Raw genomic sequence first — 27,618 nt, forward strand, 5'->3', positions numbered from 1 at the left:
TCCCACAGAGGGGTTGGACCCTTCATCTGGATGTATGCCAGAGCCTGGTGGAAGTTATGGGGCAGGCCACACATAGACCTCTTTGCCACGTCAAAGAAAAACAAAGGCTGGATCCTTACTGCTCTCCGATATCGGATCCAGAGGCATTAGCAATAGAATGCTCTTCTTCTAGACTGGAACGGACTCGACGTCTACGCGTTTCCCCCCTTCAAAGATCCTGGGCTAACCATCAAGAAGTTCGTAGAGTCCGATTCAACGAGAATGACCTTAATCGCTCCCTTTTTTTTGGCCGGCCCAAGAATGGTTCACAGAGGTACTGGAATGGTTGGTGGACCTTCCAAAGATCGCTCCCGCTAAGGAGCGATCTACTCAGACAACCCCACTTCGACAGGTACCACAAAAATGATATTGTCATGTTACAATAAAGTTTTATACATACTTACCTGACAGATATATACTTAGCTATAGACTCCGTCGTCTCCGACAGAATTTCAAATTTCGGCGCTCACACGCTACAGGTAGGTCAGGTGATCTACCGCCCTGCCCTGGGTGGCAGGACTAGGAACCATCCCCGTTTTCTAATCAGAATTCTTCTCTTCCACCTGTCTCCTGCGGGGAGGCTGGGTGGGCCATTAATCGTAATATATCTGTCAGGTAAGTATGTATAAAACTTTATTGTAACATGACAATATCATTTTTATACATTCAAACTTCCCTGCCAGATATATACTTAGCTGATTAGCACCCATTGGTGGTGGGTAAGAGACAGCTAACAACTGAAATAGACAGGTAAACAACATATGTTGTAGTATTAATAAACCTTGGTTCCTACCTTATTAGGCTGAAGACTTCGCGGCTACTGCCTTGGAGTCTGCTTAGCCTCAAGAGCCTCAGCGAGATATTGATCTATGGCCTAGAGTTCTTGTGGGTCTGCCAATGGGGTCTTATCCACTTACTCGGCAGAGCCTAAAGGCCTTTGTCATTGGGTGCTATTCCACTAACATGACAATACACCTTGTTCAAGGAGCACAAAACCGATCCCGATCACCTGATCCTAACATCCATGTTAGTTCTAAGATTGTAAGGAGTTATCCCGAACTCCTTACAAACAACCAAAAACTCGAAACATAATTACACTTTCATTACAAAAATATACAAAAAAAATTTTGTACTCCCCTACTAGTCATACATACCCTTGATCCCCTACCAGCAATGACACTCTGCTCCCGTGCGACAGTAGTGAGCTTGCTAATAGAAAACCAAGCACATATCTGACAAGAGGGTTTATGTACGATAAAAACACAAAATTAAGGATCAGTCTTTGCTCCAAGACCCAGTACTGTATCTGCTGATACAAAAGGACCTAGCGAGAAGCACTTCTCATAGGTCACTCTCATCCTTCAGATAATGAGATGCAAACACTGAATTGCACCTCCAATTATGTGTCTCAATGATATTCTTTAGAGACATATTCTTTTGGAACGCCAAGGACGTTGCTACTGCCCTCACTTCATGAGTCTTGACCTTTAGAAGACCGAAGGATTCCTCCGAGCAGTTCTTGTGAGCGTCCGTAATAACGCTTCTCACAAAGAAAGCCAAGGCGTTCTTGGACATGAGTCTTTTGGGGTTCTTCACCGCACACCAAAGACCTTGTTGACAAGCTCCCATCTGTCTCTTCCTCTCTAAATAGTATTTAAGAGCTCTCACTGGACAGAGAGATCTCTCTATCTCTCTGCCTACCAGGTTAGATAGGCCTTTTACCTCAAAACTTCTGGGCCAAGGTTTTGACGGGTTTTCGTTCTTTGCCAGAAACATTGTCTGGAAAGAACAGATGGCAGCATCTCCTTTGAACCCCACCGTGGAATCCAGAGCGTGTAATTCGCTCGTCTCTTGGCTGTAGCGAGAGCCACCAGGAACAAGCATTTCCTAGTGACGTCGCGGAAGGACGCCAGATGTAAAGGCTCGAATTTATCCGATGAAAGGAATTTCAGGACCACGTCTAGATTCCAACTAGGTGTTCTAGGAGTAGCTGCTTTCGAAGTCTCAAAAGATCTAATTAGATCGTGTAGATCTTTGTCGTTAGCAATGTCCAGGCCTCGATTCCTGAATACTGAAGACAGCATGCTTCTGTATCCCCTTTTATTGTCGAGACAGATAGGTGTGATTCCTCTCTCAGAAAGAGGAGGAAATCGGCAATATTCACTATAGAGGTACTGGTGGAGGACAGCTTCTGACCCTTACACCACCTCCTAAAGACTTCCCACTTTGACTGGTATACTCTTCTCGTCGAAGCTCTGCGGGCTCTAGCGATAGAGCCCGCAGCCTTGCGAGAAAAGCCTCTCGCTCTGACAAGTCTTTCGATAGTCGAAAGGCAGTCAGAGCGAGACCTGGGAGGTTGTGATGAAACCTCTCGAAGTGGGGTTGTCTGAGTAGATCGTGTCTGTTTGAAGCGATCTGGGGAAGTCCACTATCCACTCCAGTACCTCCGTGAACCATTCCTGGCTGGCCAAAATGGGGCTATGAGTGTCAAACTTCGTGCTCTTCGAAGCTACGAACTTCCTGAGCACTTCCCCCAGGATTTGAACGGGGAAAAGGCGTATGCGTTCCACACCCGCCCGACCAATCCATGAGAAAACGCGTCTATTGCGAAGGCTCTCGGATCTTCCACTAGAGAGCAAAAGATCTCTATTCTTTTGGAGAGGAACGTCGCAAACAGGTCTATGTGAGGTCTCCCCCACAGGGACCAAAGACTTCGACACACTTCTTCGTGTAGAGTCCATTCTGAAGGGAAGGACCTGATTTCTCCTGCTCAGTCTGTCCGCTCTCACATTCTTGATCCCTTGAACAAACCTTGTGAGGAGAGATATGCCTCTTTCTTCCGTCCAGGTTAACAGGTTTCTTGTCAACTGATAGAGGGAGAAAGAGTGCGTGCCTCCTTGCTTGCGTATGTAAGCCAGAGCCGTGGTGTTGTCCGAGTTGTTTTATCTGTATCACCCCGTCTCTGACTATCTCTTCGAAGAACTTTAAGGCTAGGTGTATGGCCACAAGTTCCTTGCAATTGATGTGCCAGGACCACCTGTTTCCTTTGTCCAGGTGCCTGACACCTCCCCTTGCTCCTAGCGTCGCTCCCATCCCGACTCCGAAGCGTCGTAAATAACACTTGGTCTGGGTTCTGCAGAGCAAGCGATACGCCTTCGTTCTTTTGACGTGGAGGATCCACCACTTCAGATGATCTTTTTACATCTTGTGGAAGTTGGAAGATGTCCGAGAGTTGACCCGTCTTCCAACTCCACACCTCTTTGAGGAAAAACTGAAGAGGGCGAAGGTGAAGTCTCCCATAGCGAGAAGAACTTTTCCAATGAGGACAGGGTCCCTAAAAGGCTCAGGTAATCCCTCGCTGAGCTGTTCTTTCTCTAAGAAGCTCGAGATTCTCGACAAACCTCGAGCGATTCTTTCTCGCGAAGGATATACCCGAAAACCCCGAGAATCCATCTGAATCCCCAGATAGACCAAGTTCTGGCTGGGGATCAGTTGTGACTTCTCGAGGTTGACGAGCAAACCCTAGCGAATCTATCATGTTCCTTGTTACTTCTAAGTCCTCCAACGCACTGAATCTTCGACTTGGCCCTGATCAGCCAGTCGTCCAAGTAGAGGGAGATGTTTATCCCCACCTCTAGGTGAAGCCATCTTGCTACATTCGCCATCAGGTTGGTGAATACTTGTGGGGCTGTAGACAGACCGAAGCACAGAGCCCTGAACTGAAAGATCTTGTCTCCTATTACAAGCGAAGATATTTCTTTGACAAATTGGTGAATGGGGACGTGGAAATATGCGTCTTGCAGGTCCAGAGAGACCATCCAATCTCCTGGACGAAGAGCCGACATTACAGAGGCGGACGTTTCCATGCGAAACTTCTTTTTCTGTACGAAGCGATTCAGAGCGCTTACGTCCAGACTGCCTCCACCTGATGCCTTTGGTACTAGAAAAAGGCGATTGTAAAATACCCGGGGAGTGTGGATCCTGCACAAGTTCGATGGCCTCTTTTTCCCACATTTGCTCCACCATTTGAAGGAGAGTCTTTCTCATTAACGGTCTCTGTACCTCGCTGACAGTTCCCGAGGCGTAGATGTTAGGGGCGGGCTGTCGTCGAAGGGGATTACATATCCCTTCTTCAGGACCGACACTGACCAAGGGTCGCTCCCCTTTTTGCCCATACTCCTGCAAAGTTCAGGAGTCTGGCGCCCACTGGTGCTTGGAGGAGCAACAAGTCACTTTGATTTCTTGAAGGGTCTAAATGAAGACCTTCCTCTCTTTTCAGAGCTCTTCTTTCTGGCAGGGGGACGAGCGCTGCACCTCCACGAAAGGGCTGCTGAGGAGACGAGATTCCTTCTTAACCGTCGACACTACAGGGCGTCCTTTCTTGGACGTTTGCGTTAGTAGGTCTTGTGTCGCCTTCTCAGTTAGCGAGCGAGATATCCTTCACTAACTGGAGAAGGAAACAGATGATCTGATAGAGGAGCGAACAGTAAGGCAGTCCTCTGGCTCGGAGAAACCCCTTTCGATAATAGGGATCCATAAACTGATCTCTTTTTCAGGAGACCAGCACCAAAAAGGGAAGCCACTTCACCCGAACCGTCCTGTACTGCCGTTGTCCATGCAGGACAGGACGCTATGGAGAATTTCTGGGTTTTTCAGAAACTCCGGATCCTTAGATTTGTTGGCCAGAATCCGAGTGACCAATCCAGAAAATTGAACACCTCTAAAGTGACAAAAAGTCCCTTTAGAAAGTGGTTCAACTCTGAAGTGCTCCACGTCGCTCTGACCGATCCTAAGGAGTGACGTCTAGAGGCCTCCACTAAATTGGAAAAAGTCGGCATCTGCAGAGGTCAGGTAGAGAAAGACCCATCGTCTCTCCTGTCCCATACCAAATACCTCTTCTTCCCGTGCAATCTGGAAGGAGGCATGCAGAATACCGTCTTTCCTAACTCCTTCTTCTTGTCCATCCAAGAATCTAAAGAATGGAGTGCCTTCTTCATAGATATCGCAGGCTTCATTTTTAAAAAGGCCGACGATTTTGCCGTAGCTGAGCTCGAAAAGAGCGAACGAGGAGAAGGAGGAGCCGCCGGACTAAGAGAATCTCCAAACTCTTTAAGTAGTAATGAGGGCTAAGACTTTCTATAACTAGAAAGTCCCATCATTAGCAAGGAGGTTTCGTCATCAGACAACTCGTCTAACCTCGATCAGACGAAGGAGAAAGTTCACGTTTGGAGGGGAGAGTCCTTCCAAGACTAACCCTTATGTTCTGAAGGAGAGGAGCTCCCTATTTGGAGAAGAGTCATAACCTCCAGGAACGAGTCCCCCGACTCTTGCCTCCTGCTCTTGACTCTTGCCTCCTGACTCCTGCCTCCTGGCTCTGACTCCCTGCCTCCTGGACTCCTGACTCCGGACTCCTGCCCTCCTGACTCCGGACTCCTTGGCTCCTGCCTCTGACCCTGCTGCTCTTGGCTCCTGGCTCCTGCCTCTTGCTCCTGCCTCCTGCCTCTTGCTCGGCTTTGCCTCCTGGCTCCTGCCTCTTGCCTGGATGCCCTCTACACTCCTGGCTCTGGGCTCCTGCCTCCTGGTTGACTCCTCACTCCTGGCTCTTGGCTCCTGCTCTGGGGTGTGACTCCTCACTCCTGGCGGTTTGCCAGACGTCTGACGTTTTCATCCAGGTTCGTACCGGAAACCTCACCTCGAGTAGGAGTTATCGATCCTGGAGGCAGATACCTCCATACGCCTGGAGGATCTTTTAATAGGAAGGGAAGGTCTTTCCCTTCTAGGAGGCTCCTTGACAGGACTCCTAACAAAACGACAAAAATCTTGTTCCTGCATCGCCATCATGAACCTCTTTGTAGCCTCCTCTTTATCCTCTTCGGGAGGAGGGGAAGGAGGAGGGGAGGAGTCCATAGCCTCCACCTCCTGCCTCCTTCTCACTCTAGTTGAAAGAATGGCTCTTTCTTCTTGCCTTCTTCACTCCCGATGGAGACTCCTCAGGGAAGTTTTCAGGGCTCGAGTCAATATTCGGAGCCTTCCAACTCCTCTTGAGAGGCCGAGATCGATCTGAATCTCTCCAATCACGTCTCGGTGATGAAGATCCCGACGATGAGAAACACTCAACGTAGGACGCTTTTACAATAGCGGTCCTTGGCAGTCTGGGGTGTCACAGAAACCGCCGAAGGGACACCTGATCGGTGGGGATTCTCCACAACCTCCTTTCGGCTTTCGACATTCCTTCTCTCTGGGCATGTGAGCTTGGAAGAGGTCTAGACCTAGGAGCGTTGCTGAGCCTACCAGATGCCCCCCCCTCCACTACACTGGGGACACTCATATCACTGTCCACTGAAAAATCACTAGCCTTACCTTGTATGGCAGCCATTTTGTTTCCATCAACTTGAAGGCTGCTTTTAGATCCGCAAGTTCTTTTGCTGGATCTACAGGTTCTGCAATAGGAGAAGGGGCTGCAATGGAAGGAGAAGTAGCAATACTTACCCTTGGGGAAGATCCCAAGCTTGGAATTAGTTCAGATCTAGAACTACTTAAACTTCTATGAGAAGCCTTCCTCACTCTTCTCTTTCTAACTTTTTTAAATAATTAGTTAGATTCTTCCATTCGTTCTCACTCAAGTTCTCACCATTCCTTACAAGTATTAGTAAAAGAACATTCATACTCCCTGCACCTCTTGCATACCGTGTGAGGGTCTACCGAAGCTTTCGGCAACCTCACCTTACAGCCTACATTCACACAACGTCTCACAACCATACCAGAGTCAGACATTATTAAAGAAAATTCCAAAATCAAGTCCACAAAACAGTCCACAAAAGCGTATTGCCAATCCAACAATCCAGATACGTCACCAAAAGTCGGTCAAGAAGATCAATTGCCGGTGAAAAAAGAAAAACCAATCGAGAGGAACCAACAACAATGTTGATGGTCCGGGCGACAGAAGAATTCTGATTAGAAAACGGGGATGGTTCATAGTCCTACCACCCAGGGCAGGGCGGTAGATCACCTGACCTACCTGTAGCGTGTGCCGCGAAATTTGAAATTCTGTCGGAGACGACGGAGTCTATAGCTAAGTATATATCTGGCAGGGAAGTTGAATGTATAAAAATCTCCTCGCTCTCAGTCTGACTGGTTTCAGACTGTCCAAAGTTTGGTCAGAGCGAAAGGCTTTTCAGCAACGGCTGCTAAAGCAATCGCAAGAGCGAGGAGACCTTCCACCTTGCGTGTATACCAGTCAAAAGTGGGATGTCTTCAGACGTTGGTGCAAGAGGAAGAACATTTCCTCTTCCAGTACCTCTGTGACCCAAATTGCGGATTTCCTTATTTTCCTCAAAGAAGAATGTCATCTGGTTGTGTCAACTATTAAGGGATACCGCAGTATGTTGGCGGCGGTATTTCGGCATAGAGGCTTAAATATATCCGATGATAAGGACCTGCATGATCTTATTAGATCATTTGAAACCATTAAGCGTCCTCATGTAGTACCGAACTGGAATCTAGACGTAGTTCTACAATTCCTTGGATCGTCTAGATTCGAACCTCCTGGCTTAGCCTCTTTCAAGGATCTGACGAAGAAGGCTATCTTCCTTTTGGCCCTAGCTACAGCTAAGAGAGTGAGTGAGCTCCAAGCTATTGAGGGCAATGTAGGGTTTAAGGAAGATTCTATGGTGTGTTCGTTTCTTCCAGTTTCTTGCAAAGAATGAAAACCCATCACGCCCTTGGCCCAGGAGCTTTGAAGTTCGTAGTTTATCTTTTCTAGTAGGGGAAGAGCCTGAAAGAACTCTTTGCCCTATGAGAATTATGAAGTATTTCCTTAAGAGGAAGGAACAACTTAAGGCTAATCAAGATGTGCTTTGGTGCTCCGTAAAGGACCCCACTCGGCCCATGTCGAAGAATGCTCTTTCCTTTTTTCTGAGAAGCCTTATTACAGAGGCACATGTTGCCTGTAAGGAAGAACATTTTAGACTACTGAAAGTGAAAAGCTCACGAGGTGAGAGCCATCGCAACTTCGCTTGCATTCAGAAAAAATATGTCTGTGCGGAACTTGATGGAGGCGACTTTTTTGGAGATGCCAATCGGTTTTCGCAAACCACTACCTACGTGATGTAAAAATCACATATGATAAATGCTTCGCCTTGGGTCCTTTCGTATCGGCGGATTCGGTGCTGGGGCAGGGAGCTGAAACTTATCCTGTGTAAATTTTTTATAGTTACCCTATATTTTATATTGTTGTTTTTTGGTTGTCTGAAAGAGGTTGCAGGAGGCACCTCTTTTTGTCGTAATATTAACCCTTTGTATTTTGGTTAGGTGGTCTGGTGGGTTTTGGCTCCTTGCAGAGGTAGTGGTAGGATCTGTTAGGTAAAGCGGCCAAGGTCCCTCTACAAAGCATCCGACTTGGATTCTACCACAATAGGGGATCACATATCCCAGTGGTAGATCCGAGAGTCTTTCAGCATCAGGTCACGTCCTAGCTGTAGCTCTCCAGGCAATGCAGACTCAGAGATAGTATCTATGAAGTCTTCATCCTGAAAAGGTGAGAACCAAGGTTTTTATATCCTACAACATTAGTTGTTTCCCGTCTTACCTGTATTATTGAGCTGTCTCTTACCCTCCACCAAGGGTGCCAATCAGCTAAGTATATATCTGTCAGGGAAGTTCATGTACAAAAATGATATTGTTAAACTACAATAAAGTTTTGTACATACTTACCTGGCAGATATATACGATTAATGGCCCACCCAGCCTCCCCTCAGGAGAGAGGTGGAAGAGAAAAATCTGACAAGCTTACGGGAGTGGTTCGTACATCCGCCACCCAGCGGCGGGTAAGGTAGACCACCTGACCTACCTGTCGCGTGTGCCGCGAGATTTGAAATTCTGTCGGGAACGTCGGAGACTATAGCTAAGTATATATCTGCCAGGTAAGTATGTACAAAACTTTATTGTAGTTTAACAATATCATTTTTCTCCACTCGCGACCTCTATTCAGCGAATAGAAGACTTTTCAACCTTCCTCAGAGACGAGAAACATTTGTTCGTTTCTGCCATTAGAGGCTACAGTGCAGCCCTGAGTTTGGTGTTATGCCTTAAGGGTATCGACATCTCCTCTTCCTGGGAACTTTCCCCGATGCTTAAGGGGTTTGAGCAGTCGAGTTCTCCTAGAGAGCTCAAGCCTCCGATGTGGGATGTTTCCTTGGTTCTTAAGAGTGTCACTAAGAGTTCATATGAGCCTTTGCGTCGCTCATCTGACAGGAGCCTGACTCTCTAGACAGTTTTCCTTCTGGCTTTGGCATCTTCCAAGAGGGTAGGAGAGCTCCACGGTCTGAGCTATGAGGTGGAGCACACCAGGGGTTGGGGGTCGATGTCCATCGAATTTGTCCCAGAATTCGTGGCCAAGACCCAAAATCCCTCTGTGCATGATGACAGGTTCACTTCGTTTTCCATTCCATCACTGACAGACTTTTGTTGTGCCCTGTCCAGGCCCTGCGTTGCTATCTTAAAAGGACTCAGCACCTTAGACCAGGCTGCTGCAGACTTTTTGTTAGCACAGGGTGTACAAGGAAAAAGGTGTCTAAGAATACTATCTCTTTTCAGATACGGGAAGCCATCAGACAGGCATACTTGATTCTTGATGATTCTACCACCACATCTGAGCAGGCTAGAGCGCATGATGTTAGAGGTATTGGTCCCTCTATGGCTTTCAAAAAGAACTTGGCTGTACATAGAATGCTAAGCGCTGGTACTTGGTTACGCCAGTCCACGTTCACCTCCTTCTATCTTAAGGATGTTACCCACAGATCTGCGGACACATTTTCCCTGGGTCTTGTGGTGGCTGCCCAACAGGTTGTGTAATTCATAGTTGCCCTTAACAGGGCACCTTTGTACCATACCTAAGATGATTGTGTGGATGAGAAAATGAGTGAGTTGGCTGGTCTCCTTCTTTCTCTTGTACCTTTCCTTCTTCCTTCGGGCGGTTTAAGGAATAGACACGTCATACTGATAGTGTGGTTGTGCAATATACAAATATCTTACCTGCTATTTGGTTGCATATGGTCCACTCCTTAGCAAGGAGGGGTTGGGTGTAATACAAACCCTGGTGTCTTGGTTTGTTATTGGACAGTCAAAGTTACTCTTTGGTTCCTTATACAATGGTTATCCCATATATCATTGTACGTCACTCAGGGTCTGAGTCATTAGATATCAATTATTCATACGCGAACAAACCCTCAGTCTTAACAAAAGGATCATTTTTAGCGCCTAGCTGGATCCGGTAAAAAAGTAGATGAAAGCAAGGAATCTTGTGGTATCTGGCAACGTATGCGTAGATCAGGTGAAGAGTGGTCAAATGCCGGACTTCTACGCCAGTCTTTCTTTACCGCCTTGAGACGAGAGTTGGGTTTTTTCCTCTCTTGGCCTTTTTCCCGGTTTTTTGTCCGTTTCGTTCCTTTAGTGTGTTTGTATGTGTTTTTACCTATATTATGGCTTCTTCTGCTCCTTCTCGATGTCAGCGATGGTGCCCCGGAATTCCTGGATTTCCGTGTTCTCGTTTCTTGGCTTCGTTGGCAACGGACCCTCACATCACTTGCAGTAGGTGCCGTTCCAATTTTTGTATGATTATGAATCCTTGTACGGAATGCCAGGCATAGCCTTTGGAGCAGTGGAGGAAGTTTGATGGTAAGAGGGAATGTCGGAGAGTCTCCACTCTTCCTTCTTGGGAGGGCTTTACTCCTATTCCCGATGTTTCGCCTTCCACAGTAGTCAACCCCCATAGTAGCGTTGCCCCTGCTTCTCCTTCCTTTTCTTCCATTGATTCATCGATGGAAGTATTGGGAGGTCGCCAGGGTATTATTTGTAATGTAGCCCCCTCTTCTTCGGGAGTTTTTTCGATTCCCGAGAAGGGTGAGGTTTTTTCATCATTCTCTTCTCTTCCAGAGTCGGAGGCGTACAAAATGGCGGCGATTTGGAAGATGCTTGGGCTTGGGGGTACCCCGTCCTTAGGGGGTTGCTAGCGCATTTTGAGGAGGCTCGCACCCCCCTTCCCCAGTCCAGCAAGGCCATCCCCCCCCTCCAGGCCTCGTCTCCACGGGAGGGAGCAGTTGGCCATCTTGTATTGCTCCGCCGGTGTCTGCCGCCGCCTTGTCTCGGAGTGATGCTGCGGCGTCAGCCCAGTTGTTGTCGTCACGGGGCCCATCTTTGTTTATTCCTCCTTCAGTGGCGTCTCTTTCCCCCTCGCTCAGAGGGAAGGTCGTGACATCACCGCCGCTTGTGACGTCACTGTTATCGATGATGTATCTTCCAGTCGCCTCCAAGCCGCCTCTCTTAGACGTGACGTCATCTTTGCCGCCCAGTTCAAAACATCTCCCTTCCTTGTCTTCGGAGCCTTCTCTGGCGCATCAGTCCGAGCTCATATGCCAGGCGGTGCTTCAGAGGCTGGACTCTGTTTTAGATGTGAAGTTGGCTGCCTTATCGGTTGGGAGGACTGGTAGGAAACGCGTTGCTTCGTCCCGGCCTTCCGAGAAGAGTGCGCATAAGAAGCTGGTGCTGTCTACCTCTCCCTCTTCCCCCTCTACGCCTCATGGGCGTGTTAGGCATTGGAAGGCTAAGGACCTTGCCCTTCCTTCGCTGCCGAGGGAGGAACAGCACGGACGTGTTCCCGAGAGTGCTGTGGTTTCGGGCAGTGTTAGTGATGTGTGTTCTGCAGGGGTTGCTTCGCCGCCGAACCTCGTACGTGCAACCACCCACCCCCCCCACCCCCACCCCCCACCCCGTCCTTGCACATCGCGAGCGTGTGGCAACCTCCCCCATCCGTGCACGTGATGGTAGTGCCCCTTCTTTTCCCAGGCCTATTCGTCGCCGTAAAGACCTGAAGGCGCCTGTCAAGAGGTCGAAGGTAGTGAGCACGAAGGTGGTACTGCCGAAGTGTTTGCTTGCTTCCAAGTCTTCCAATATAAGGGATTCTCCGTCAATCTCGAATGCTCGAGTTTCCCCCCCATCTCACGTACGTACGGCCGCCACGTCCGTGTCTGTTCATGGCTGTCTGGAGTCACCTGTTGAGGTAAGTGATGCGCCTAATGTTTCAGTGGGTCCGTCTCGGAGGCTGACGCTTGGACCCAGCCCAGATAGGCTAGTAGAGATTTCAGACCGTTTGCCTACTAACCCTTCTGTGAATTTTGGTGAAGAAAACGCGTTAGAAGAGGCTACACATCCTTCTCGTTGTCAGTCGCCGGTGCCAGAGCAGGAAGAAGGGGACACGCAGGAGTTTCTGTCTTCCTTTTCGGAGGTTGTTGATCTCATTCGTTGGTTCAACAATTTAGAAAGTAGGACTCAGGATCGGTCGTCCTACACTCCTTGCTTGGAAACCTTGGTGGGAGCTGCTCAGGACCCCAAATCTCTCCAGCTGCCGTTGTCAGGGCACGTTCAGTCGGTCTTGCAGGAAGGTTAACGCCTCTGTTTCTGACCAGGACGGTTCACTTCGCTCTAGGGGCTCTACCAAACTCCTACCCCCGCCTCTCACAAGACATAGGAAGTACTATGCTACGAGCTCTGCATTTCTGTTGTCATGCCACCTTAACCCAGATGTCATTCGACTGAAGCCGGGTTTGACTTTGGAACAGGTGAGGTCAGTGGCTCCGTCCTTATCTCCGCAAGAAGCCTTAGCCTTGGAATCTACGGCGGCCTCCATGTTGCAGACGGTTTCTTGGCTGGACCTCTGGTCTGTGGTTATTGCTGAGATAGCTTCTGACAGGTCCCCTGATGGGTTGGTGAGTGCCGCCTCGCTTGCCAGTCTTTTGCAATCCGGGGGCAAGGCGTTTTCTTATTTGGCTCACTTCAGTGCCAATTTATGGGCTAATCTTCTTCTGGTTAGGAGGGACGCGGCTTTGTCTAGGATGGAGAGGTTGCTCGACACCGAGTCTTTGCTGGCCTTGAGGAACGGTGACCTGTTAGAATCGCAATTTTTGTTTCCTCAGACAGAACTCGAGAATGCGATAGACCGACGTCGGGCTGACACCAAGGACCGTTTAGTGCACCAGGCTGTGACTAAATCAGAGCCCAGCCCTCGGAGACGTTTGGGCCCCCCTCCTCCCCTGGTCCAGCAGCAATCGAGGAGATCCTCCCCTGGTAGGCCATCAAGGACCTCGAGTTTGGCAGGGCCTTCCCGTTCGTCACAGCCCAAGTCTCAGGATCCTTTAAACCAGGAAGAGTCCCTAGGAGCAGAGGTCAAGGGGGGCGTCGGTAGGTTGGGCGCCTCTACCTCTCCTGCACCACGGGTGGAGGGGTGCCTGGCTGGCCATTGGGCCAAGTGGCAGTGTTACGGGGGCGGAGAAGTGGGTGGTAGATGTCCTTCGGGTGGGATACCTGTTGCCATTCGACTTCTCTCCTCCTCTGTCGGACAAGCCGCGGCTCAGGAAGACGTATCCCCCAGATTCTTTAAAGTTCTTGGCTCTTCAGGAGGAGGTGCAGAAGATGCTAGACAAGGATGCGATAGCGTAAGTAGTGCGTCCGTCCCTGGGGTTTTACAGTCACATCATCTTGGTGCCCAAGGCATCAGGAGTATGGAGGCCTGTGATCGACTTATCCACCTTGAATCGCTTCATCAGAAAGACACGGTTCAAGATGGAGACCCCGTGCTCGGTGTTGGCAACCGTGAGGGAAGGCGACTTCATGCTGTCGATAGACTTGAAGGATGCATACTTCCAAATCCCTGTTCATCCCACGTCCAAGAAGTTTCTTCGCTTCTCTTTGGTGGGCAAGATCTTCGAGTTCAAAGTCATGTGCTTCGGGTTGACCACAGCCCCTCAAGTGTTCACAAGAGTTCTCTCTCGTGTCAAATTGGGCCCATGCTCAGGGGATCCGTTTGCTGAGGTACCTCGACGATTTGTTGGTCTTGGCAGTTTCCAGGGAAAAGCTCCTGCAAGACAGGGATCGTCTTCTTCGGTTCTGTCTGGACCTGGGCATTTTAGTCAACCAGGAAAAGTCGAACCTCGTACCCACTCAAAGGATTCTCTACCTGGGCATGGTCATCGATATGACAGTTTTCCCGTCGGATCAGAGATTGGAGAAGTTGCGGGCTGTAGCTTGCAACTTCCTCTTAAAGTCGCATCAGTCAGCTCATCAGTGGCAGGTTCTTTTGGGAGTGCTATCTTCCTTGGAGAAGCTGGTCCCTCATGGGCGTCTTCATCTTCGGTCTTTGCAATGGAGACTGGGGGAATTCTGGTCTCCAGCGGGGGACTCTTCCCTGTTTATGATCCCACTGTCTTTTAAAGTAAGAGAAGACCTTCGTTGGTGGCTGGACGACCAGAATCTATTGAAGGGCGTCCCTCTGCGCTCTTTCCCTCCGGACTTCCTTCTGTTCTCAGACGCCTCCCTCGCAGGTTGGGGCGTGCACTTAGGCGGCCTCATCGCTTCAGGCGTTTGGGGTTTAGAGGACAAGCAGCAGCATATGAACATCTTGGAGTTGAAGGCGGCTGTCCTGGGTCTGAAGGAGTTTCGGGGGATGGTAGAGGGTCACTCTGTCGTTCTCATGTCAGACAACACCACGGTGGTAGCCTATGTGAACAAACAGGGAGGCCTAGTTTCTCAGCACCTTCATGCCTTGACCGTTGAGATTCACCAGTGGGCAATCAGCAATTTGGTAGAGCTTTCAGCCAGGTATATCCCAGGGAAACAGAACATGGTCGCAGACAAACTCAGTCGCCAGGATCAAATCTTAGGCACATAGTGGTCCCTTCATCAAGTGGTGGCAGACAGGCTTTTCCAGATTTGGGGGAAACCCATGCTGGACCTTTTCGTGACACGTTACAACAGGAAGCTGGAAGTGTTCTGTTCAGTGGTCCCAGATCCCTTGGCATTGGCAGAAGACGCATTCCAACATCCCTGGGACAACCTGGAGGTGTAGGCCTTTCCTCCGTTTTGTTTGATCCGTCAGGTTCTGAACAGGCTGTTGGGTTCACAGGGTCTCAAAATGACTCTGGTGGCCCCTCTGTGGCCTCAGGCGGAATGGTTTCCAGATCTGCTATCGTTGTTGTCGGAGATTCCGAGGGAGATTCCGCCTTTGCGGCATCTCCTGTGTCAGCCCCATGCAGAAAGGTTCCATCAGTCAGTAGAATCCCTGTCTCTTCACGGTTGGAGGCTATCAACTATCTCCTCCGAGAGAGAGGCTTTTCTCAGAAGTCAGCTGGGCACATGTCCAGCAGTCTTAGGAAGTCAACCTCCGCATTTTACCAAGGCAAATGGGCGATCTACTGTGATTGGTGTCGTAAACAGGGTTTTTCTCCACTCGCGACCTCTATTCAGCGAATAGCAGACTTTTTAACCTTCCTCAGAGACGAGAAACGTTTGTCTGTGTCTGCTATTAGAGGCTACAGGGCGGCTCTGAGTTTGGTGTTACGCCTGAAGGGTATCGATGTCTCCTCTTCCTGGGAACTTTCCCTGCTAGTTAAGGGGTTTGAGCAGTCGTCTTCTCCTAGAGAGCTCAAGCCCCCAACGTGGGATGTTTCCTCGGTGCTTAAGAGCTTGACTAAGAGCATATATGAGCCCTTGCGCCGCTCATCTGATAGGAACCTGATGCTTAAAATAGTTTTCCTTTTGGCTTTGGCATCTTCCAAAAGGGTAGGAGAGCTCCACGGTCTGAGTTATGAGGTGAAGCACACCAGGGGTTGGAAGTCAGTGTCCTTCGAATTTGTTCCGGAGTTCGTGGCTAAGACCCAAAATCCCTCGGTGCATGATGACAGGTTCGCTTCGTTCTCCATTCCCTCTCTGACTGACTTGTGGGTGGTGATGCTCAAGAGCTTTTGTTGTGCTCTGTCCGGGCCGTGTGTTACTATCTTAAAAGGACTCGGCACCTTAGACCAGGCTGCCGCAGGCTTTTTTTCAGTACAGGCTGTACGAAGAAAGAGGTGTCTAAGAAAACTTTCTCTTTTTGGATACGGGAAGTCATCAGACAGGCATACTTGACTCTTGATGATTCCATCGCCACGTCTGTCCAGGCTAGAGCACATGACGTTAGGGGTATTGGTACCTCTCTGGCTTTCAAAAAGAACTTGGCTGTACATAGAGTGCTGAGCGCTGGTACTTGGTTACGCCAGTCCACGTTCACCTCCTTCTATCTTAAGGATTTTGCCCACAGATCTATGGACACATTTTCCCTGGGTCCTGTGGTGGCTGCCCAACAGGTTGTGTAACTCATACTTGCCTTTGTATCTTACCTAAGATGATTGTGTGGATGAGAGAATAAGTGAGTTGGCTGGCCTCCTTTCTCTTGTACCTTTCCTTCTTCCTTCGGGCGGTTTAAGGAATTGACACGTCATTTGCTGGACTGGTCTGATACAGGTGAGTAAGGTAGTCATACTGGTAGTGTGGTCGTGCCGTATTCAATATCTTACCCACTATTTAGTAGCATAGGCTCCGCTCCTGGGCAAGGAGGAGTCGGGAGTACTACAAACCCTAGTGCCCTGGTTTGTTTTATGGACAGTCACAATTTTTCTTTGGTTCCCTATACAATGGTTATCCCATATATCATTGTATGTCTCTCAGGTTCTGAGTGGTTAGATTTTAGTATATCTAGCTTCTCAACGGGCTTCAGTCCCTCTAGCCGCCCCTCTTTTTGTTAAGTCATCCTGAGTTGGGAAAAACTGGCATAGATGTCGGCGTTTGACCACTCTTCACCTGATCTACGCATGCGTTGCCAGATACCACAGGATTCCTTGCTTTCATCTACTTTTTTACCGGATCCAGCTAGGCGCTAGAAATTATCCTATTGTTAAGACCTCAGGTTTGTAGCTATGAAAAATACAAATTGTCTTAGAAAATTTGTCATATTGCTGTAACCATTATACCATCCTCACATGTCCCTAAAAATCTTAGAAGAGTTAGATTTATCATGTGATAGAACATATACATATATTTATGTAAGAATAACTTTCCACATTTAACAGTAAGGTACCTACATAATACTATTTAGGTTAACAAATTAAATATCTTCTGAGTCTTTTTGTTTTTAACTTCAGGTGCCTCATCAGGCATAGGAGCTGCAACAGCACAGTTGTTTTCACGATTTGGAGCTTCCTTGTCTTTGACAGGCCGCAATACAAAAAACCTAGAGGAAATAGCACAGAAATGCATAAATGAAAAGACTCATAAACCCCCATTAACTATTCAAGGTGAGGAATTTGTTTTAAGTTTTGCTCTTTGTTCAGCAGTGTTTTTAGTTCTTTTGGCAAATTTTTATGAGCTTGAATCTGAAATTCAATTGTACCTGTATATGTACATGATAAATTTGTTTTACAATAAAGGAATGTAATCACTCAGTTGTCTGTGAGACCTAACTTGCTTGTCTGTGGCTAATTGTGATGAAAAATAGATGCCTGTGCATGTACAGTATAAGGTAGATATGTATGAGGAAGCTAGTGTACAACTTTACAAGGAAATATGTATCAGGAGTAGATCTTTGTCTAAATATCCTCATGTGGAAGGGATGTCTCCTCTTAAAGATGTTCTAGTGGGTTGTGTTTGTTTGGTTGAGCACTGAGCAAATTGGTTAATTTCAGAACTATTTCGTACTCAATATGGGTACCACATTGTTCAATTTTAAAGCTATTTAAGTATCCAGGTACCAATGTATATACTTGTATATAAATATATACATTATATATACTATATATATATATATATATATATATATATATATATATATTATATATATATGCACAGCAATTGTAGTTCAGTGTGGAGGATGATGAACACTTGTTGAATGATGTTACTGTCATGTAAGATGGTAGGCATATTGAAAAATGTGTGCAGTATAACCTAATAAAAGCTTCCAGGATGCCTCAATGAATTACTACATATTTTGCATGTAGTATGTTTATTGATGGTAAAATGACATTTCTTTGTTTGATATTAATCCATGTGTAAATTAGGATTTGGCAGCTTTGCTTAACTGAGATATATCTTGAAGCCTGTCAGTGCTTGTCTGGTACCAAGGACATTGCTCATGGAACCAGGGCTGTGTCAGAGACTCGTTCACAAGTTTCTCTGATTGTACAACTCCCCCATGGGGGGTTGTACATCCGTTGTGACAGTGGCATGGGGTGAGACAAGGGACCGAGCCACAGCTTGGACTCCCCAGTGAAAGGTCAGTTCCCAGGGTCAAGGTCGCTTGGACTCCCCAGTGAAAGGTCAGTTCCCAGGGTCAAGATCGCTGTCCCTTGGGACAAGGCATCTGGAGAAGCAAGGAGGAGGTCCCCTTTACAGCTCTCTGAGCATGAGGCTTCGGCCTTGAAGAGGGCTGGGATGCATCATGAGGATGATGCATGTTCTCGCCAGTCTGGTAGCCGTGCTGCTGCTACCAGTGGTGCTGCTACAGTTTGGCGAGAACCTCTGCATCCTCCTCAGGAAAGCATTTTGCCTAGGCGACCACGCTCTCCTAGACCCACATCACTGTCACCACTGCCAGGTTGGTGACAGGGCGTGGCACATTCCTTTTGACAGCACCACTGTGAGGAGGAATGAGAGCATCCGATCCTCCTCTCCTATTCCCTCTACTTCCTTGGGCAACAGCGGGAGGTGTGTGGTGGATAGGAGGAATCTTGCAGTGTTCTCCGCAGGATTTAGCGTCGTGGGTCTATGTTCCTGGAGGGGTCTTAGGGTCCCACTGGACGTATGCCCACGTCATTGAGGAAGGATCGTCTGTCAATGACAGAGACAATTCTCACTCTCTCAACACCTGGTGTTCCGATTCTCAGGATTCGAACACCTGAAGACCGTTTTCCCTGGCTCTTTCTGTCCTTTGGGTGGAGCCTCGAGTGCGTATTTTGTATTACACTCTTAATCCAGTGTTAAATGCTCGCATATAGGACTGGTTTTTATGCCTGTTCCTCCTCGATTTCTATGGAAGTCGAATAAGTACCCCTCCTTGATGATCATTTGAACGATCTTTGAGAGTCTTGATAAGCGCTTAAATTCCTTGGAATTTCTGGCACTCTCCGAGTGTTCTGGCCTGCTATGATTTTCAAACATTCAGGCAAGATGAAAGTTCGTGGTAATTGTTATCATACAAGACTCATGAGTCTTGCTGAGCACTTGAATTCTTGGGAATTTCTAGTAATCTCAGAGTGTTTTGGTTTTCTGTGATTCCAAACACTTGGGTGAGATGAACATTCCTGATAATTTTAATTTCAAGAATCAGGAGTCTTGCAGAACGAACGCCTGGGTTCACTGACATTCACCAAGTGCTTGGCTTCATCATGTTGCTGAGCACCAGGGCGAGACAATTTTCCCCCAATTGTTTGACAAGAGTCGCGGATCTCGCTGAGCGCAGGAATTCTTACCAATTCTAGCGCTTGCTATCACGAGTAGTACTTGGATAGTGAGATGAGCCCTTGCCACTACAGATGAGTTCTCTCTTTAATCTGGTTTGGGTTCTGTGCAAAACTTGACACGACATGCCAACACTGCGGTGCATGGATAAGTCCCGTCCTCATGTCTTGGACCTTAGGGTCCGAACATGTAGGATAGCAGACACAGAATCCCTCTTTATTCTTCTTCTTAGAGCTTTGGCCTTGAAGAAAAACAGTTACTAATTGGAAAGAAGTGATCGTTCATTGCTGACGATTACCACTCATAATTATGTGATGGTCTCGTTGAGCACTTAAATTTCTTGGAATTTCTGGCACTCTCTGAGTGTTCAGGTCTACTATGATTTTAAAACACTCGGGCAAGATGGAAGTTCTTGATAATTGTTATTATAGAAGAATCAGGAATTTCTAGCATTCTCAGAGTGTTTTGGTTTTCTGTGATTTCCAAACACGTGGGTGAGATGAGCATTCCTGATAATTTTTATTTCAAGAATCAAGAGTCTTGCCAAATGCCTGCTGATGCTCACTAAGTGCTTGGCTTCATGTTGCTGAGCACCAGGGCGAGACAATGCTCCCCCGATTATTGTTTTACAAGAGTTTGGAATCTTGCCGAGCTCAGGAATTAGTACCAATTCTATTGCTCACTGTCACAAGTACTTGGATAGCGAAACGAGCCTTTATCACTACAGAGGAGTTCATTCAATCTGGTTTGGGTTCTGTGCAAAACTTGACACTGCATGCCAACATCTTGGTGCATGGATAAGTCCCAAAGTCCCATCTTCATATCTTGGACCTTAGGGTCTGAACATGTACGACAACAGACTCAAAATCCCTCTTTATTCTTCTTAGAGCTTTGGCCTCAAAGGGAAACAGTTACTGCATATACTCGCGTAACGCGATCTCGCATATCATGCGACCCCCAAATTTTCACCCTTAAAAAATGATTTCATACAATCAACTTACCTGTCAGATATATACATAGCTAAGACTCCGTCGTCCCCGACAGAAATTCAAATTTCGCGCCACTCGCTACAGGTAGGTCAGGTGATCTACCGGCCTGCCCTGGGTGGCAGGACTAGGAACCATCCCCGTTTTCTATCATATTTTCTCTGTCGCCGGTGGTATCAACATTGTTGTTATTACCTCCTGACTTAGATTCATTTTTCATCCTTTGATCATCGTTTTTGTTTTTTCGGCTTTTTGGTGACGTATTTGGATCGTGTTTTTGGCATTCGCTACAGTGGACTGTTTTTGGAATAACTCTTTTGGATTTTTGTTTCTCAGTAGTCTGATTCTAAGTGAGTGTGAGAATGTGTGTGAAGTAGGCTGCAGGGTGAGGATACGAAAGCTTCGGTTGATCCTCACACTGTATGCCGTAAATGTAGGGGGTTTCAGTGTTCTGCTATTAATACTTGTAAGGAATGCGAGGGATTGAATGCAGAAGAGTGGAAGACTTTGACTTCTTATTTGAAGAAGTTAGAGAGGGATAGAATTAGACGATTGAAAGGTGTGAGTTCAAGGCCTATTGAGCCTTTCACTGATAATTCTAATCCTACTGATGTAGATTCTCCCTATGTATCTCATTCTCAGAGTGCTTTTTCGGATTCGGCATCGGAAATCGCCAATCTGAAAGCTACAATTAGAGACATGAAGTCCAAGATGGCTGACTTCAAAGGTAAGGCTAGTGAAAGTGAGCATTACAGTGAAGTGAGTTCTCCCAGTGTTTGTGGAGGGGGCGTTTGATCGTCCCTGCGACGCTCCCAGGCCTAGACCTCTTCCAAGCTCACAAGCCCAGAGGAGAAGGAAAGTCGAAAGCCTTAAGGAGGTTGTGGGGAATCCCCAACGGTCAGACGTCCCTTCAGCTAGCTCTGCTTCGTGGCAGGCGGCTCAAGGGCGCTATAGAAAAAGCGTCCTTCGTCGAGTGTTTCTCGTCCTCTCCCTCTCCTCACCTAAACGAGGGTGGAAGGAAATCGAACTTGTCGAGACCGCTGAAGCGTCATAATGAAGCCTGACCATAGATTCTAGTCCATGAGCGTTTTGTCTCAGATGACGCTTAGTCCGTCTTCTAGCAATAAAAGCGAAGGGGGTCGGGTCAGCGTCACCTGAAGTGTACGCGGAAGTACCCTTTCCTTCTTCTCCCCCGAGTGATGACGAAAGACGTCATGCACTGGGACGTGGGAGAAGCGTCAAGAAAGATCATTATGGCAGTTCAAGAGCAACTGTCATCTCTAGTGGGAGTTTTAGCGCCACGTCGGAAGGACGTGACGCTTCCAATTAAGAAGTCTCGTCCTCTCTCACCTGTTCAACGAGAAGCGTCATACAGACGGGAAACGGCCTAAACGTCTTACAGAAGCGTCTAGTTCGACGAGCGGAGAACAGGTGCTTTACGAGAGTTTCGTAACGCCAGAGAGACGTAAGACGTCTTTTAGACGCGAAGCTTCATTGGAAACGGAGCATAGACATGACGCTCCGTCCAATATTATGACGCCAAGTAGGACGCCTTTGGAGAGCGGAGCGTCTTCCAAGCGCGAATTGTCATCGAGACGTCAGCAAAAAGACGTCATCCATGACGCTTGGCGAACGGGAAGCGTCATGTAAGCGTGAAGCGTCTTCTAAAATTCTAGAGAAGCCGAAGCTTATGACGCCTTCCAAGACTATTAGAGCGGGAAAGAGGAAGGATTATCATTCCCTTAGCCCCTCTCCTATTAGGAGTTTGTCTCCTCACGAAGAAGAACGTTCGGAAAGGAGAGCGGAGACGCATGTAGAGGTATTCCGGAGTTAGAGGAAAACTCGGATGACGAATTATAGTGAAAGAGAAGGTCTGTCTAACTATAAGGTGTTGACTACCCTACTTCTTGAGGAGTACGGAGACGAGTTGACGCCTGCCGCTCCTCCTTCTCCGCGCTCGCTCTTTTCCAGACGTATATGAATTCTTCCCTCTAGGAAGACTTCATATACGTCCGCTTCAATTCTTCCTCAAGAGGTCTTGGAGATGGAAAACCGGACAACTGTCGGACGTTTTTGCCCGCCATTCCATGGAGATAAAGTCACACCTACAGTGGTGGTTGCTCCCTCTGGAAGAGAACAAAGGGATCTCTCTAAGAACACAGAACCCAGACTAGTGTTGTTCTCCGACGCGTCGGAGAGAGGTTGGGAGCGACATTAGGCTCAGAGGAAGTGTCAGGCACCTGGGAACCAGCACAGGTGTCTTGGCACATAAACTGCAAAGAGCTCTTCGCCGTACATCTGGCCTTGAAGAGCCTAGAACCTCTGGTGTCAAACAAGGTAGTGCAAGTAAACGTGGACAACACCACCGCACTTGCCTACATTCGGAAACAGGGAGGGACGCACTCCTCGTTCCTTTACGAGCTCACGAGAGACCTATTACTTTGGACGTCTCACAGGAACATCTCCCTGCTGACAAGGTTCGTACAGGGAGTAAGAATGTGAGGGCGGACAGGCTCAGCAGGAGAAACCAGGTCCTTCATACAGAATGGACACTACACGAGGAAGTTGTGGTCTCGATTCTCTGGTCTCTGTGGGGAACTCCTCATGTGGATCTCTTCGCAACATTCATTTCAAAAAGGCTCCCAGTTTTTTGCTCGGTCGTGGAAGATCCAAGAGCTCTTATGGTAGACGCCTTCCTGCTAAATTGGTCTCGAGTAGACGTATATGCTTTTCCCCCATTCAAAATCCTGGGGTTAGTAATGAGAAAGTTTGTGGCGTCAAAAGAGACGAGGATGACGTTAATAGCCCCCTTTTCCGGCCGGCCCAGGAATGGTTTCACGGAGGTGGTAGAGTGGATCGTAGATTTTCCAAATACCCTACCAAGAGGATGGATCTTCTCAGACAACCACACTTCAAGAGGTACCACCAAAACCTCCCCGCTCTCGCTCTGACTGCCTTTCGACTATCGAAAGACTTGGTCAGAGCGAGATGGTTTTCTTTTCGCGAAGTGGCAAGCGCGATCGCGAGAGCACGCAGAACCTCCACTACGAAAGTATACCAATCAAAGTGGGAGGTATTTAGAAGGTGGTGTAGATCCAAGAAGTTGTCCTCCTCCACTACCTCTATAGCGGAAATTGCTGATTTCCTGCTATTCCTGAGAGAAAAATCTCATCTAGCCGTATCCACAATAAAGGGATACAGAAGTATGCTCTCGGCTGTATTCAGGAACAGAGGTTTAGATCTGGCAGATAATAAAGATCTCCACGATCTCATAAGGTCTTTTGAGACTTCAAAGTCTAAGGAACCAGTACCTCCGAACTGGAACCTAGACGTGGTCCTAAAGTATCTGTCATCGGAAAGATTCGAACCTCCTCATCGGCATCGTTAGAGACATTACCCGAAAATGCCTATTCCATATCTTTAGCTACGGCAAAGAGAATTAGTGAATTGCATGCTCTGCAGGATAAAGTAGGATTCAAGGGAGACTCGGCGATTTGCTCGTTTAAGACCCTGTTTTTAGCGAAAAACGAGAATCCTACGAATCCCTGGCCTAAGTCATTCGAAGTCAAAGGCATGTCGAGTCTCGTAGGCGAGAGAAGCAGAGAGGTCTCTATGCCCTGTTAGAGCTCTGAAGTTCTACCTTCAGAGAAAGCATCAAATGGGAGGCTCTAGACAAGGTCTTTGGTGCGCGGTAAAAGACCCCACAAGACTGATGTCCAAGAATGCGCTGGCATTCTTTGTAAGAAACGTCATTACAGACGCTCATAAGGCCTGTCCTGACGAACAGTTACAACTGTTGAGAGTAAAAGCTCATGAAGTGAGAGCTATAGCGACGTCTCTCTCGTTTCAGAAGAATATGTCGCTTAAAAACATCATAGATACGACATTTTGGAGATGCAACTCAGTATTTGCATCTCATTACTTGAAAGACGTGCGTGTAACATATGAGAAGTGTTTTTCTCTAGGTCCTTTCGTATCGGCGGATACGATTCTGGGTACGGGAGCCGACACCAATCCTTAAATGTATATACTTTTCTTTCTTTTTGGATATGGTCGAGAGTCTTCTCTTGAACAATGGAGGACTTAGGCTAGCACAGGCGGCCGTCTATGTTGTTCAGTAAGAGAATTTCTTGTCATATCCAATTAGTTGGAGTATAATTTTTTTGTTTTTTTTGAAAATTATGTATGTGTGCGTAGTGGTTTTGAGTTACGGTTGTTGTGACGAGTTCGGGGATAACTCGGAACAATCCTTAGTTCTAACATATGGTTAGGATCAGGTGGTCGGGATTGGTTGTGTGCTCCTTCATAAGGTGTATTGTCATATAAGTGGATCAGCACCCATTGACAAAGTCCTTTTAGGCTCTGCCGAGTAAGCGGATAAGACCCCATCGGCAGACCCACAAGAACTCTTGGCCATAGATCATATATCTCGCTAAAGTTTCTTGAGGTGATGCAGACTACTGGGCAAACACCCACGAAGTCTACCACCTATCAGGTAGGAACCAAGGTTTTATTTATACCTACAACATATGTTGTTTACCTGTCTATTCCATATAGAAGCTGTCTCTTACCCTCCACCGAAGGGTGCCAATCAGCTATGTATATATCTGACAGGTAAGTTGATTGTATGAAAATGATATTGTTATGTTACAATAAAGTTTCATACATACTTACCTGGCAGATATATACAATTAAAGGCCCACCCAGCCTCCCCGCAGGAGACAGGTGGAAGAGAGAAAATATGATAGAAAACGGGGATGGTTCCTAGTCCTGCCACCCAGGGCAGGCCGGTAGATCACCTGACCTACCTGTAGCGAGTGGCGCGAAATTTGAATTTCTGTCGGGGACGACGGAGTCTTAGCTATGTATATATCTGCCAGGTAAGTATGTATGAAACTTTATTGTAACATAACAATATCATTTTTATCACGTATCTCTGTATCATGCGAGTTAAATTTACGAGACCAAATAACAATGGGCTAACCTCTTCCTCCTCGTTATCTATTCCATTTTTTAGTTAGGCTAACCCCTTTTCCTCCATCTCTTAAACTGTACCATCTTCTAGTTAAGTTTAAAAAATTAAAAGAGAATGCTAAAAGTATCGGTAGTAATGATATACTTGTTTGGAAAACGCATACAGCCAGAAACAGCTGATTTGCTATGAACAACCAATCTGATAACAGCCTTTTTGCTTGCATTTCAACCATCGTATGATAGTAAAAAAATTACCATAGTTATGTTACAAATGTCGTTAAGGAGAATAGGACCGATATGTTTTTACATAACAGGTAGTAGTCGACTTACTACCGCAATTGGTTATGACCAACCAGTTACAAATCGATTAGGATGTAAGTCGGTCCGTGTTAATTTTCCGTAAGAATATTTTACTTACCTAGCCTACACTAGGGTAATCAGTACCTTTCTCACCTTTCTCACCAGACGCCAGGTAGGCCTCCAGGCCTGTCAGTCGTCCTGCTTCAGGAACAGTCTCCATTCTTGGCGATCATCATAGAGCCTCATCTCATCAACTTCCCGCCAAACTAGAGCCTCTCCTCTCTACTCCTCTCTCTATGTTTTGTAGCCATCATTTTTGGTCTTCCTACGGTCTCCTTCCTTCCGGTGTCCATTCCAAAAACCTTATAGGATATCGCTCCTCCTCCATTCTTTTGGTGTGTCCAAACCATCTAAGCTGTCCTCTCTCCACAAAATCTAGTATCCCCGCCACTCCCAGTTCTCTTCTAATGTCTTCATTTCGTAGCCTATCTAGTCTTGTTACACCTTTTATGAGTCTTAGGGCTTTCATTTCAGCTGCTTGAAGTTGGCTTCTAGTTCTTGATGTTAATGTCCATGATTCATGGCCATAAGTCAATATTGGTCTTAAAATAGAGAGGTATATTATGGTTTTCACTTTGCGAGGTATATTTCTGTCTTTCATTAGTGGGTAGAGCAGATACAGGTTGTTACTGAATTTCTGTATTCGGGTAGTTGTTTCCAGTTTTGAATCGTTTTGGTCACTAAACTCTACTCCTAAGTATTTGAAATTTCTACACTGTTTCAATGTCTGACCTTCTAATTCTACATCTACGTTACTTGGTGTTCGTGATAAGTGCATGATCTCTGTCTTATTCTTGTTGATCCGCATTCCATTAGCTGTTAAGATCGCGTTCCAGTTGTTTGACGTTTTCTTGGAGAGATTCTGCGCTGAGGGCTATCATTGCATGGTCATCTGCATACATAAGGTTGATGGTCATATCTGCAGCTTCATCCTCACCTAGTTCCCTCATACATTTATCTAAGAACAATATAAAAAAGAAGTGGCGAAAGGACGCTGCCCTGTCTTACTCCTGATTTTATTTCAAACCAGTCTTCATTCTCTTGATTTGTTTTTACTCTGGATCTGATGTTTTTGATAGGTGTTATAAATTGCTCTTAAAGTTTCTCAGGGATTCCATAGTAAGGGTCTTTTAGGGCATCCCATATTTTCATTCTTGGTACTCTATCAAAAGCCTTTTCTAGATCTATAAAAGCAATATATCTATCCCTGTCCCATTCCCAGCTCTTCTCAAATATCATCTTGAGGGAGAAAATCATATCAGTTGTCCCTCTTCCTGGTCGAAAAACCGTTTTGCCATTCACCCAGCTTTGGTTCAACATATCCTCTCAATCTAGTTTTCAAGTATTCTTTCATATACTTTAAAAGCATGTGACATTAGGGATATTCCTCTATAATTGCTGCAATTTGTCTTGTCACCTTTCTTATAGATTGGGCATATTAGATCTCTTCTCCAGTCTTCAGGTGGCATTTGCCCATTCCAGAGTATGTCGATTAGCTCTAGTAGCCAGATGACTCCATCCTCCCCCATGTTTTTAAGGAGCTCTGCAGGTATTGTATCCACTCCAGGGGCCGGGGCCCTTACCATTTCTCATCCTCTTGAGAGCATTTTTTTAACTCCAGTGTTGTATGTCAGGTTCTGCATCCCCAACCACATCAATTCTACATGCTCTTCAAGGTCATTGTTTCCGTTGTTTAGTAGTGTTTCAAAGTTATGTTTCCATCCTAATTCAATTTCTCGGGGTTCGGTTGGTAAAATGTCCCATCCATAGGGTCTTTGATTACATAAGAGGGTGGTTGGCTTCCCTTTCTATAGTTTTTGGCAGTGCTATATATGAGTTTTCTGGTACCTTGGAGATCATTTCCCAGATCTTCTCCTATTCTTTCCCCATGTTTCTCTTTTTGTTTAAGCTTTTATTCTTTCCGTTTCTCTCGACGCTTTTT

The 27,618-nt window shown here is 46.9% G+C and overlaps 1 protein-coding gene across 1 annotated transcript in view; it reads left to right on the plus strand.

The window, feature by feature from the left end:
- Window positions 1-27,618, plus strand: part of LOC135220977 (3-oxoacyl-[acyl-carrier-protein] reductase FabG-like) — a 218,272-nt gene that overhangs the window by 16,726 nt on the left and 173,928 nt on the right. Inside the window, exon 2 of the mRNA XM_064258663.1 lies at window positions 17,046-17,198. Coding sequence (XP_064114733.1) covers window positions 17,046-17,198 — 153 coding nt within the window. The remainder of the gene's footprint in view (window positions 1-17,045; window positions 17,199-27,618) is intronic.

Source organism: Macrobrachium nipponense, chromosome 2 (genome assembly GCF_015104395.2).
Source record: "Macrobrachium nipponense isolate FS-2020 chromosome 2, ASM1510439v2, whole genome shotgun sequence".
NCBI classification, from domain to species: Eukaryota; Metazoa; Arthropoda; class Malacostraca; order Decapoda; family Palaemonidae; genus Macrobrachium; species Macrobrachium nipponense.